The sequence below is a fragment of the Raphanus sativus genome, chromosome 3, assembly GCF_000801105.2.
Source record: "Raphanus sativus cultivar WK10039 chromosome 3, ASM80110v3, whole genome shotgun sequence".
NCBI lineage: Eukaryota > Viridiplantae > Streptophyta > Magnoliopsida > Brassicales > Brassicaceae > Raphanus > Raphanus sativus.
This window is the reverse complement of record NC_079513.1, coordinates 19,320,203-19,332,382: the sequence shown is the minus strand read 5'-3', so window position 1 is coordinate 19,332,382 and position 12,180 is coordinate 19,320,203. Positions and strand designations below refer to the sequence as shown.

Genomic DNA, 12,180 nt, shown 5'->3' with positions numbered 1-12,180 from the left:
CCAGATCGAGAGCTACTATAATAAGAAGGTAAAAGCGCGCCCTCTCGAGCTCGGCGATCTCGTCCTCCGAAAAGTCTTCGACAACACAAAGGAGCTCAACGCTGGCAAGCTAGGGACCAATTGGGAAGGACCTTACAAGATCACCCGAGTCGTTCGACCAGGCGTCTACCGACTCGAGACTTCCCGCGAGAGGCAGTTCCACGAGCCTGGAACTCTATGCATCTTCGCCTCTTCTACCAATAGATTCGTCTCATCTTTTTCTCCGAGCGAATGACCAACAGGTCACTGTTCGCGAAAAAAAAAAAAAAAAAAAAAAAAAAAAAAAAAAAAAAAAAAAAAAAAAACCGAGTAGATGCACCTAACCGTCACTTCTACTCGTCCGAGTGAATGCGCTACTACAGCCACTTTCACTCGGTCAAACGAACTACGAAAGGCTTGATCCTCATCCGAGGTACGTAGGCATCCCTTCACAGGGTCCAGCCCCAACCAAAACAAAGTCCAAACTTTTTTTAGAATGACTAACGGTCACCTTTCCCCGAACAAACGATGCCAGCCCCTTCGTCAAGCGGAGCACGAGCACTCGCCCAGCAAAATCGGCTGAGCCTTGATCAGGTATCAGCCGAAGGGAATAACAGCCTTGCGTCACCTGTGCGTCGTGCACTGACCGGCTATCCAATGGAAATTTCAGACCAAGTCTGATCGAAGAACGACGGTTTGGCCGACCAATAGTTCTCTCGATCACTGCAATGCGTCTCGAAACCTTTTCCTCGGCAATTCAGTAGAACGATTAGAGTCTCTTTGTATTTACTTGAACGTTAGACTTGTAAAAGCTTCGTTGAATAAATAAGAATGCGAACGAACGACTCTCTAATCACTCTTCTATCTGAAAAGGAGGGAACTCGCTGGCAAATGCGAGCAACCATCCGGACTATTTCGTTTCTCGGTTATGGACAAGTGAAAAATGATTTATATACTTCTAAGTTAAACGACTTACGGAAATATATAAAGAAACACTTGTCTGATAAAAACCAAAAGAAAATAATTCATACATCAAAGGCTTAACGCCGAGAAACGAGGTCTTAAACAAACAAGGCCAAACGGCCGAAAAAGAGATACAACAAACATGGGTAATCATCCCTCAGCAGGGGGATCTTTCTTCTCAGGAGGGCCCGAGCTGGATACGTTGCCGGTACTTTGACCCTTGCTCGATGGAGAGGCAAGCCTGATCTCGCGGTTCGGATCCGAAAGGCCTTCACTCGCGTCAGGATCGGAAGTCCCGAGGGACGAACTGTCGGAGATTGTAACCAACTTCTCCCGGGCATCGGCACCGGGCGCCTTCGGGTCCACTTCAACGGCTTTCTTGTCTGGCGCAGCCGCTTTGATAGGAAGAGTGGCGTCGGGACGAGCAGGAGATTGTACCGTGTCGAGGAGGTCCCTAATAAATCCATCACTCGGAGATCGGAGCGCTGCCGCGGCTTCAGAATCGATCAGCTCAAGGTTCGACCCATGCTTGTCAACCTTCTCGAGGATTTCTTCGATCACGAACCGAGACTTCAGCACCAAAGGAGACAAGGTTAGATCCGAGTCCGGAATCACGCCTACCTCCAGACGAGTCGTCTCCCCATCGTAGTACTTCTCCAAGTCGGCGTACGTATCAATGGTCTCCTGAGGGATATCTTTCCCCGATTCCTTCAAAGCCTCGAGGCAGTCTCGCATCCCGCGCGCTTGACCAAGCATACACCGCGAGTCCTCGAAATCATCACGGCGCTTCTCTCGGTCCTGAATATTTTTGAAGCGTCGGGAGCATTTTCCCGTCATTGCCGCCATCACGCGGATTCGCTCATGAGTGACCTCAAGTTTGCGAGATTCCCTCAAGCGATCCATCTCCCGGGAGAAATTCAAAGCAGAGGCCACCACCTCCTTCTCGAGAGTCGCATTCTTGCCTTGCAAGTCGGCATTTCTCTTCCGCAACTCGGCTTTCTCTTTCTCCGCCTTCTTTACCAGGTCCCGAGCAGACGCCAACTCGATCGCCATGATTCCCCTCTGCTCGTCGAGCTCCTTCCTCAGCGCTTCTTCTTGGGCAACTGCTTCGTCCTTTGCACGGACTGCATCCTTCAAAGCCCGAGTCGCGCGTTTATGGCTCCTCTTCTGCTTGTCGACCAACTCGAACGCGCCTCTCAGCTCCTCATCGTATTTCCTCACTAAAACGTTCCAGTCTCCGAGGCTCTGCACGACAAACCACGTAGCGTCAGCAAACGAATAAGAAGAAAAAGAGATAAAGTCAGAAACCCGACTTACCATGATGGAGGTACGGGCGGCGAACTTGTACTCCTCCTTGAAGATCAAGTCCTTGACCGGCGGCAGCGCGCCCCGATCTCCCCTAAACTGACGAACCAGGCGACCGCACTCCTGCTCGTCATGCGCTAGCGGGACCTCGCGGTCGTAAGAGAAAGAAACCCTGTCCGGACAACCCTTCTTTTTCTTCTTCCTCTTCTTCGGGACAGCAACGGTCCCTTCAGCGACCTGAGGAGCGGGTTCCTCCGGCACGACTTCACGCCCCGGGCCCAGCGATTCCCCGGAACGGGTGGCATCTTCCTCCTCGTCGTTCAGCTCCTCAGAAGAGCCTCGAGGAACCATTTCGGCGGCTTTCTTCTTCCTCTTCCTCCCCTTGTCCTTCTTCTTGGCCTTTGGAGAGACCGCCGGAAGATCTTCGTCGCGGCTGCCCGCAGGCTGTGATTCGGGGACCACCTCATCTTTGGAACCACCGCTCGGTTCCAGGTCCCTGAGCTCGCCTTCCTCAACGGACGAGGATCGGATCGCGGGAGAATCGCCCCTTGCCTTCTTCCTTCTCCCCTCTGACCCAGAATGCCCTTGAGGAGAGGAAGCCCCAACGTTCGTTTCCTCGACAGCCGCGCCCTCCTCTTCGCGCTGTCTCTTCTTGTTGGTCTTTCTAACCAACTGAGCCTCAGCGTCCGACTCGGTCGCGCTCGGATCTCCTAAATTAGGCGAGCCCGCGGTATCGGGCTGAGATTTCTTTGCGGAGCCGACTTTCTTCGCAACCACCAAACTCAAATTTGGAATAGTCCTCATCGCTCTTGCTCGGTTTATCTCCCTCTGCTCGGCCGAATTGAACAAATTGACCCTCTTCGTCTTATTCGTGACAATGGGGATCGTGTCCGAACGCCAAACCTCTGCGATGAGTAAAAGCAAAATTAGATTCCATATCAAAAGGGACGTGTCAAAGCAAAGGAAAGAGCGAAAGGAAAGACTTACGCTGACTAATCCACCCGATCGATCGACTAATCCTCCGGTAGGAAAAATTATTCCAATGGTCCTGTCTCTGCGATGCGATCAGACGCGCGCTCGTCAAAAAGTCCTCCTCGTACTCTGCGGTGTTCGGAAGAGCAACTGCAAAGAAAGACAAACGGGAGTTAGACCACAAGAAACGGAAAATAAAACTGACGGGTGGTTTATACCCATCTCTCGGGCCCATAAAACACGATAGCCGGTCCTCAGCGGCTCCTCGAACGCAGCCCTGTCAGATTTGACGTAGAAGTAGGACCGCTGCCAGTTGTTCGTCTTGTTGGGGTAGCCGGTCACCACGTTATAGTTGGGGCGGATCTTCAGCGAAATCAGTCCGCCCTTTATCTTCGCTGACACTAATTCCTCGAAAGCTCGGACGTTGAGAGGAACACCAGCTTCTGCTCCGATAATCGTCAGTGCCACGGCCAGCCGCCACGCACCATTCAGAAATTGGCTAAGGGCGGCTCCTCGGCGCATCGCAAACGCAGTGACGATTCGAGGAATCGGAAACCACAGCTTCGTGTCGCCCTCGAAGTACGACTCGTAGACGCACTGGTAGCCTTTCGGAGGAGACCAGGGCCGCTGGTCGCTATTCGGGATTATAAACGTAACCCCCGCTGCGTCGCGAGCCCGTAGGAGTCTCGTCACCGACTCGACGGTCGACCTCGTCTTCTCGACACCCCGCCAGTCCTGGCCTTCGACGACCGAAGGACGCACGCGCTCCCGATCAAGCGGAGGTTGCTCCTCGAAGATGTTCCCCGGATAAAAGCTTATCGGGATCATCTGATCGTCAACATGATCACGACCGTCGTCGTCCTTCCGCGACTGCACTCTCGATTCCGAAATAAGAACGCGCTGCGCACGACTCAAGTTCTCTGTATCCATCATCGCCTCGCGATGAACCGCCTCTTGGCTTCCTTCAGAACCACGGACCGTCTCTAAGTCATCACCAGATCCCGACGAGGCCGCACGCATCTTCCCCTTTTGTTCTCGAGAAAGTTTCTTACTTGTCGACATTACCGAGTAAACGATAAAACGAGAGCAGAAGAAAGAGAGAGAAGCAACTTAGAGAGAGAGAGAGAGAGTACCTGAAGATTGCGGAAGAATGGGAGATCTGAAGGAAGATCTCTTATTTATAGGGAAGGGGACGCGCGCTCAACGAGGCGTCATAATTAGCCCTAAACGGGCCTAAATGGGCCTCTAGACGGGCTCGCGCGTCGGTCTCAAGCGCGACCTTTCGGTTTCCCGGTCCGAAACCTAACGACGCTTTGGCTTCCCGATCCAAAACCTAGTAACGGTTCGGCTCCCTCGCTACAATTGGCGACGGTTCGACGTCATACCATGAATCGAATGCGATCAGATCCCCGGTTTGGAAAGACCGTTGTTCGGCATCAATCCAGACGATTTATACCGAATCGCGGAAGTTCTTTTCTTCGGACAATTTCTGGCGGAGCCGTCAAAATCAACAACGAGTCTCCTGTTCTTCGAGCCCTAAAACAACTAGCTCACAGCGATCGTTTACTCGACCGACTATGAGCTAGGGGGGGACTTATTGTTGGGGATGGATTGTCACCACCCACAAGGCCCAGCGAACAGGAGGCCCATTACCATCAAGGAGGGAGCGGTCGGCTCGGCGTCGGCTCCTCGACTGACCCCGACTCGGCTCGTGACTACTTTAGCTAGAGGACGAGCAGCCGAAGCGAGCAACCAAACAGCTCGGGCCGAGCAGTCATCCCGATTGGGCCTGTATATCGAAAAGCCCATGACCAAAGGGAAGCGAATTAGGTCGAGACTAACCGACCTAGGAGACTATATAAGGAGTTGAGGACAAGAAGGAATGGTATCACTACACAGACAGACAGACTTGCGGCTAGATTAGGGTTTCCTTTATTCTCTTTGTATCTCGCCGCTCTCTTGTACTTCCGGCTAGGATCTCACCGAGCATCGACTAGCCGGCTTTCTTACTCTTGTACCCTCGTTATTCCGACTCTAATAAAACGTCTCTGTTCACCCCACTCTTGAGTTCTTTTACTTTCTATTGACCAAACTCACCTTAAACATTCATCGTCGCTCGAAAACCTTGAATCTCAATCCTGTTCACTGGACAAGACCTGAGTGAACTTCCTCTGTCTTCCCGAGGAAATGCAGGGACAAGCATCTCCACATTTGTCTGTTACATAGTGTGATAAACCCTGAAAAAACAAAAACATATATAAAGAGGAGAGACATGAAAAGAAGTGCTACTTCAACAACACATGGTTTACAAAATTATTATTATTTACCCGAAGGATAATAGTTTCTAAACGTGGACAATTCTTAAGAAGAGCTGGCATTGCTTGCCATCCTCGACCCTCTTCACTTGTAATGCCTAAGAACTTGAGGTTGTTGAACACTGGTAATGTATCACAGCATTGAGAAAGCACCTGAAAAAACAAAGAGATTGTTTTTTTGCAACTAATGTTTAACAAATGGTAATAAATACCAGTAAAAAACTGAGGGCATGATTAACCCCGGTTTCTTAGTCCGGTTCTTAACTCATAATTTGACCCTTTTTTTTTTACATTTTTCTGCTTAGAAACGGCCTTTATATCTCTTAGTTAAGAGACATTTTGTCTGACCTCGAGAGTATCAGCAGTGAAGGAAAGTATCTGAACATTTTGTATCCCATTCATGAGCTTCACCACATTGCCGAAGTGGACAACAACAATATCCTCCTCCTCCTCCTCCTCATCATCATCCTCTAACTCATTGTTTAGCTCTCTTAGTCGCTTAACCTGTTTATCAGTCACTATAAGATTGAACACCGCATGAGACAACTTGTTCATATTGACCAAAGGATAGTCTTCCGCAACCAAGTCATAGTAGCTCAAGACGAGCAGGTTGGGAGTATCAAAAGAGACGCTAATGGGATTCACAAACTCTTCAGAGCCGGTGGCGTGGAGAGTCAGCCTCGTCAGGGTTGGACTCGACACGACCACATAAGGCTCTAGCCACTCCATGCTAGCCATCCGTAGCTCTTCGAGGGCAGGGAAAGAAGGAATAAACTCCTCAAGGTCACCACAGAAAAATCAAGTCGGAGTCAATGTGAAGACTCTTGAGCATCGGTAAGGAGAAAGACTCTTCACCACACAACACCACCAATCAACACAGTGCCCGCTCAGCTTAGCGAGTGTACCACTAAAGAACAGCTCTCTAGGCAGCTGGTAACCATCATCATCTTCAGTCGGTGAAGAGGTTGAGATCAAGATCAGAAACACCACGCTTCTTGCGTATCCAACGGTTGACGGTGTCTGGATGGATGCCAGTGATGGACTTGAGGGAGAAGGACTCGATAGGAGAGTCGCCCTGCATAGAGAGGACACTGTCTACGAAACGGACGAAGCTCTGTCGGATGTCTTCCCTTTTCCCTTTATTACCATCTTCTTTAGGGGCGTGGATGAAGACGGAGTCGAGATTGGGATTGAGTTTCCAGAGGTTGAGCCATCTCTTTGAGAGAGATGAAGTCACGACGGCAGACTTTGTGGGAAGGAAGGAGTGAGAAGCTCGTCTGGTAGACTGGTGAGACGATCCATTTTACACAGGAGAGGAGAGGAGATGCAGTAAGAGCGCGCTTTGAGCAAATGAGACCCTAAAGTTATGGTTTTTCAGCGAGAGGAGAGAGAAATGTCAGAGGCTCTCCAGTTGGAGAAGAAGACCAGAGGAGGACAAGAGGAGATGAAGGGGGCGGAGGGATAGAGACAAGAGTGAAGAGCGAGTCTTGGGTATAAATGTGGGTTCTGTTTTAATACGCCGGTTTAATTAGGGAACAAACCAGGACAGCTAAACGTTTTAGTCTAAGAGCATCTTTATCGGTATAATTGAACACATCTTAGAACATTATAATAAAAGGAAAAATGAAATAATTTGGTCAGAGATGTGTGCTTAGTGTTCCGCTAGAAGTATCTTGGGGAGGTTATTATGTTGACGTGGCACAATTTTATTGGTTCTTTTTTTGAAAAATGAAATAATTTTTTTATTTGTTGGAAAATAGAAAACGGGAACTGGGTTTGTCCCGATTTCTCTCTCGCGGCTACAAAGACCAAACCATCGCGAAATCTGATTTCTCTAAGTTTTCTGGCAAAATTGATCTCTGGTCAACGGCGTAACCGTTATCAGCTTTTTATTTGGTCGAATCCGTTCATTTACCGTCTTCTGCTTGGTGAAATTCTCTTCATCTCTTTCGTCCTCCCCTGTGTTGATGATGAAGGCAAGGAGCTTCGGTTTCATGATTCTGAATCGTCTGATGGTTCCAGCTTCGATCTTACCTCAGCTCACAACGAATTAATTTGGGTTTTTATTTCTGAGTTTCTGACATAAACAAATGGCTGCAGGAACGGCAAGATAACTGGCGTCACAACGTGCAAGCTCGGCTCAGGTATGTTTAGTTTGTAGAAGTCTTTGACTGGGACAAGGTCTCTCAGCATCTCTCTTCCTCCAGTTCAATGTATTTGTGTACTCCCCTTACTAAAACCTGATCTCTTTCTAATGAAACAGGTTGGTGGACATGACAGATTAGGAATGCAGATGATCCCCTTGAAGAAAATTAACCCTAGGGAGAAGAAGGTGTTTAACCTGGATTTGATCAAGAATTCGAGTTTAACCTGTAACAGAGAGGAAGATTAGAGTTAGACCTCAGGTATGTGCCATTCAGAGATGAAAGCCTCTACTCTCGGTTGCAATCCAATCAGCCAAAGATGTCGAGGGAAAGAAGAAATGTACAAATCCTTATGCTCTTGTTCTCTTCAGAGGAGAAAAGAAGAGAACAAAGGTATATAATCATAAAGCTTGCATTGTACTCAGAGGCTAAAATAATACCTTTTAATAATGATTTGAGAGCTATGTTTACTTGATCAGATGTTGAAGAAGACAAGAGACCCGAGATGGAACGAGGAGTTCCAGTTCACACTAGAAGAGCCGCCACTGAAAGAGAGTATACGAGTTGAAGTCATGGGTAAAGGAACCGGTTTTCACTTTCGTTCCAAGGTAAATATATTCTTATGTCTTGACCAGAGCTTTGCTAGAGATTCTGTCTTAATGTTTTTGTTTGGCTTCAACTCAAATCTTGGCTTTACCTTTAATATTTTTGTTTGGCTTCAACTCAAATCTTGGCTTTATCTTTATATATAGGAGGAACTGGGACTTTAGTCATTAATCTGGAAGATGTAGTTGTCAATGGACGGATTAACCAGAAATATCATCTTATCAATTCCATAAATGGTGTTATTCACATCATTTTTTTTTGTATTCATTAAATAAAATGTTTGTGTACTTTAATTAATATGTTTGTTTCTTTTTATGTTTTTCATTTCTATTTTTCATTTTTTTATAATAATTTGGAATTGTATTTTTGGTATCTTTTTATTTTCAAATAAAATTTAGTATTACTTTTTTACGTTTTCAATTTAAAAATTATTTTTATAATTTTAGAAATTATTATATGTTTTAACATTATTAAATTATATAATTATTAAGATACAAGTTCTATATCCTCCCACTTATCCCAATACTAATTATTACTAAACTTCACCTCTTACATTATTTTATTAATTTTTCACACCTAAGCTATATCCTCCTACTTATCCCATTAAGGATGCTCTAACGAATAGATCCTGGCATATCTCTCTTTTTTCAGTCGTTTCTCTGTCTCTCTCTCTTTCTGTTTGTCGTGAAAAAGATTTAAAAAAAAAACCTAAACCCAATCGCTATTTCCTAAACGCAATTTCTGTTTTATTAATCACAATTTGAGAGAGGGATTAAAAAAGTTTATGGGGAAATTTAAAGAAGTATAAAGTTGGATGGAATTATAAAGAACTTAATACTTTGGGGGGAAATAAGCAGGGTTAGTGTGTCTAAGGGGAGAATATGCAGTCAATCTTTTTTTACTAGGTGATGGATTTCCATGATAAATTGATAATGCACAGTTATCAATATTTACAAATTAAATATATTATATTTTTCTAAATTTTAATTTTTAAATCATTTTATAATTTATATTTAGGATTTTATTTTATTAGTTTATGTTATTTTAATTACACATGTAATTTTAGATATATAATAATAGAGAAAAACCAGAATAACACAAAACCAAGTTTTTGTCATAAAATAGCATCACAAGAAGGAAAATGACCAAAATAAATTTTATTGAAAGATAAATATGTATTTATAACATTTGGATTAATTAATTTAAAACTTAGGTTTAGAGTTAACGGGTGGGATTTTAGGAATGTGTTCAAATTTTAAAAAATAAAAAATAAATATCAAAATTTTCAAAACAAAAAGATGCTATTTTGGTCATTTTAATTTTTAGTGCTATTTTTGTGACAAAAACTTAAAAATGCTACTTGATAGAATTGTCCTATATAATATCTAGTCAATCCCCTTCTTATTATTTGAAAAGAACTATTAACAAATAATTTTTTTTTATATGTGTTATTAACAACTATGTCATTGTTTAGCTGTCATTTCTAGGATTTACCTCACATCCATTATGGAATAACCCTTTCTTAACTAGAGTAATTATATATCGGCCATTGACATCAAAATCTCGCCATATATAACTAACTATAAAAATATTAACCCATGTTTTTGTTGATGAGTATAGTTTTTCAAGTAAAACAACCATGCATGCTTAAAAGAATTTCCATAATATGACTAACTTTAAAGAAACTACATGAATGTTACGCATGGTGTTTTTTATTCCCGAATTTTTTATAGTAGTAACAAATTTCATAGAAAACTAAACAAAAAATTATAAATACTATATGAACTCTTAAAACATGCGTATATATGTCAAAAGTGTTATTCAAACCATTAATTAATCAAAACGCGACGTAGTTTTTGATACATTCTGTAAAATTATTATTTTTTAAATACTTATAAACTTTAAAAATTGTGATTATAATTTGAACCAATAACAGTTAATTTATCAAAATGACGTTATTATGGATAAATTTTGTAAAATTGAAAATTTAAATTTTAGGAGATTCAAATTCACACAAGTGAACAAGTAAGAGCATATTAACTGATAAACCAAAATAACTTTCTTGTAACTTATACATAAGTTTTTAGTTTAACCAGACAAATGTTTATCAAATACTTTTTTAGTTTAACATATATATATATATAATACATATAAGTTTTTAATTTAACCATCAAATAATTATTTTTACAAATTTAGATTAATTATTATTAATTTAAATATTTACTTTATAGTATTACTAAAATTGAAATATATAAAATTAATAACATTTTGAAATTTTAACTTTACTTTAAAATTATTAATTTAAATTAATAAATTTATTTTAAAACTATTAATTTAAATTAATAACTTTATTTTAAAATTAAAATTTAAATTAATAACTTTTTGAAAAACTTTATTTAAAAGTTGACGGTCCGTAAATATATAAACATGATTTGAGAATTCATATAGTATTTTTGAATTTTTATTTAGTTTACTATAAATATGCATTATTTAAAATTCATGAATAAAAAAAATATAACACCTAAAGTGTATGTAGTATTTTTTGAATTTTTATCTAGTTCAATAAGAAATACACACTAATAAAAAAAATCATGAAATATCAGGCACCACAGTAAATTTCAGACTGAAATAGGCTTCGCAGCTTCGTCTTTAGCAGCTTCGTCTTTAGCCGCAGTGGCAGAAGCGTAATAAGCAGCACACAACAGGGCATGAAGAAAACACAAGATCCCTCCAACGGAGAGAAAATGGAGATGTGTGAGTCCGCAAGAGGAACTCGACTTGCTGTTCGTCAACGTTCCAATCACCAATGTCAGAAATGCAACGACGACTACGATCCTGTGATTACCGTCCAATTAACACACACCACGTGTCATTCATCAAGAGACAACAACTACTAATGTCATGAAGATTGTACTCAATTTTTTATTTGTGTGCACAAGATTGTAATCAAGTTACTTAACAAAACGTACCAAGTGGACACGAGACAAACCATGGAAATCTGCTTAATGGAAGAGATCTTTGAAACTCTTGAGAGCATATACAAAGACAGCCTCCGAACAAATTGATGAGGACCTGAGCTATTACCAACATCGCTATTGCACCTAGACCTCGCCTGAACGCGTCGTTGCTCGGCTCTCTGCAGTCAGATAGCCCCAGATTCGTGTACTTCTACATCCCAAACCGTCTTTTAGAATGTACATTAGAGTATGAACTCGAATTAAAACTTATAAACAGTTTGACGGTCATATAATGCAAACTATCATCATCATCATGGAAATATATAGAATACCTGATTTTGAGCGACTTCTGCTTGAATTCCGAGGATTGCAGCAGCTACATCTAAGGCTGCGATGAGTAAACAAACAAGAACACCTCCTGTCGTAGCCATTTTTAATTCTCCCTTTTTAATAACTAGGATTTAGTTTTGTTGGAGATACTTTGAGAAGCTTAAATTCAAAATGTGAATCAAGAAGAGGAGAGGCTTCCCTGTGAGGAAGAGAATCTTCAAAAGATATGAGAATGGATAGTTCAAAATCTATCTAATGAGGAAAATCTTTTATGGCCAAATGGGTTTTGATATGTAGGAGTAGTAAATAAACTTATTAGTGTGTGGAAGAAAGAGAGAAGGGGAAAGAAACTTTAAAAGACACATTAAAAGGTAGAAAATGATATTATACCAAGACCATGACATACAACCAAAAAATCAATAGAATCTTGGTCAATGTTTAGCAAAAATAAGAAAATTAGCATATTGGTAGACAACTATTAACATCAGTTTCATGTTTTGATATGTTTTGGCGTTAAGAAGGGAAAATGGTCAATTTTGATCCCAACAAATTCAGTCGTGCCAAATATGA

General features: G+C 42.2%; 2 protein-coding genes and 2 pseudogenes across 2 annotated transcripts; 1 reads left to right on the top strand and 3 right to left on the bottom strand.

Annotated features, from left to right (window-relative positions):
• Positions 1 to 990: 990 nt before the first annotated feature.
• Positions 991 to 5,365, bottom strand: LOC130509164 (meiosis-specific protein ASY2-like). The gene is made up of 4 exons (XM_057004852.1): positions 3,477 to 5,365; positions 3,274 to 3,408; positions 2,299 to 3,191; positions 991 to 2,226 (listed from the first exon to the last, which is right to left on the bottom strand). The coding sequence occupies exons 1-4, from the start codon at positions 4,318 to 4,320 to the stop codon at positions 1,132 to 1,134; spliced, it is 2,967 nt and encodes a 988-aa protein (XP_056860832.1). The 5' UTR covers positions 4,321 to 5,365; the 3' UTR covers positions 991 to 1,131.
• On the bottom strand, positions 5,357 to 7,052 carry LOC108838781 (F-box/LRR-repeat protein At3g58930-like; annotated as a pseudogene).
• Positions 7,053 to 7,628: 576 nt separating this feature from the next.
• On the top strand, positions 7,629 to 8,552 carry LOC130509624 (synaptotagmin-3-like; annotated as a pseudogene).
• A 2,322-nt stretch (positions 8,553 to 10,874) lies between these two features.
• On the bottom strand, positions 10,875 to 11,900 carry LOC108845414 (protein VASCULATURE COMPLEXITY AND CONNECTIVITY-like). Its single transcript, XM_057005835.1, has 3 exons — positions 11,613 to 11,900; positions 11,293 to 11,491; positions 10,875 to 11,158 (listed from the first exon to the last, which is right to left on the bottom strand). The coding sequence occupies exons 1-3, from the start codon at positions 11,709 to 11,711 to the stop codon at positions 11,151 to 11,153; spliced, it is 306 nt and encodes a 101-aa protein (XP_056861815.1). The 5' UTR covers positions 11,712 to 11,900; the 3' UTR covers positions 10,875 to 11,150.
• Between the last annotated feature and the right edge of the window lie 280 nt (positions 11,901 to 12,180).

Bases quoted from the DNA above. Each gene is read 5' to 3' on its own strand.
- LOC108845414 (XM_057005835.1), bottom strand. From the start codon at position 11,711: ATGGCTACGACAGGAGGTGTTCTTGTTTGTTTACTCATCGCAGCCTTA. The intron at 11,492-11,612 runs GTATTCTATATA...TTTGGGATGTAG, and splicing joins CAGAAGTCGCTCAAAATCAG to AAGTACACGAATCTGGGGCT.
- LOC130509164 (XM_057004852.1), bottom strand. From the start codon at position 4,320: ATGTCGACAAGTAAGAAACTTTCTCGAGAACAAAAGGGGAAGATGCGT. The intron at 3,409-3,476 runs GTATAAACCACC...CTTTCTTTGCAG, and splicing joins TTTATGGGCCCGAGAGATGG to TTGCTCTTCCGAACACCGCA. The intron at 3,192-3,273 runs GTAAGTCTTTCC...TACTCATCGCAG, and splicing joins GATCGGGTGGATTAGTCAGC to AGGTTTGGCGTTCGGACACG.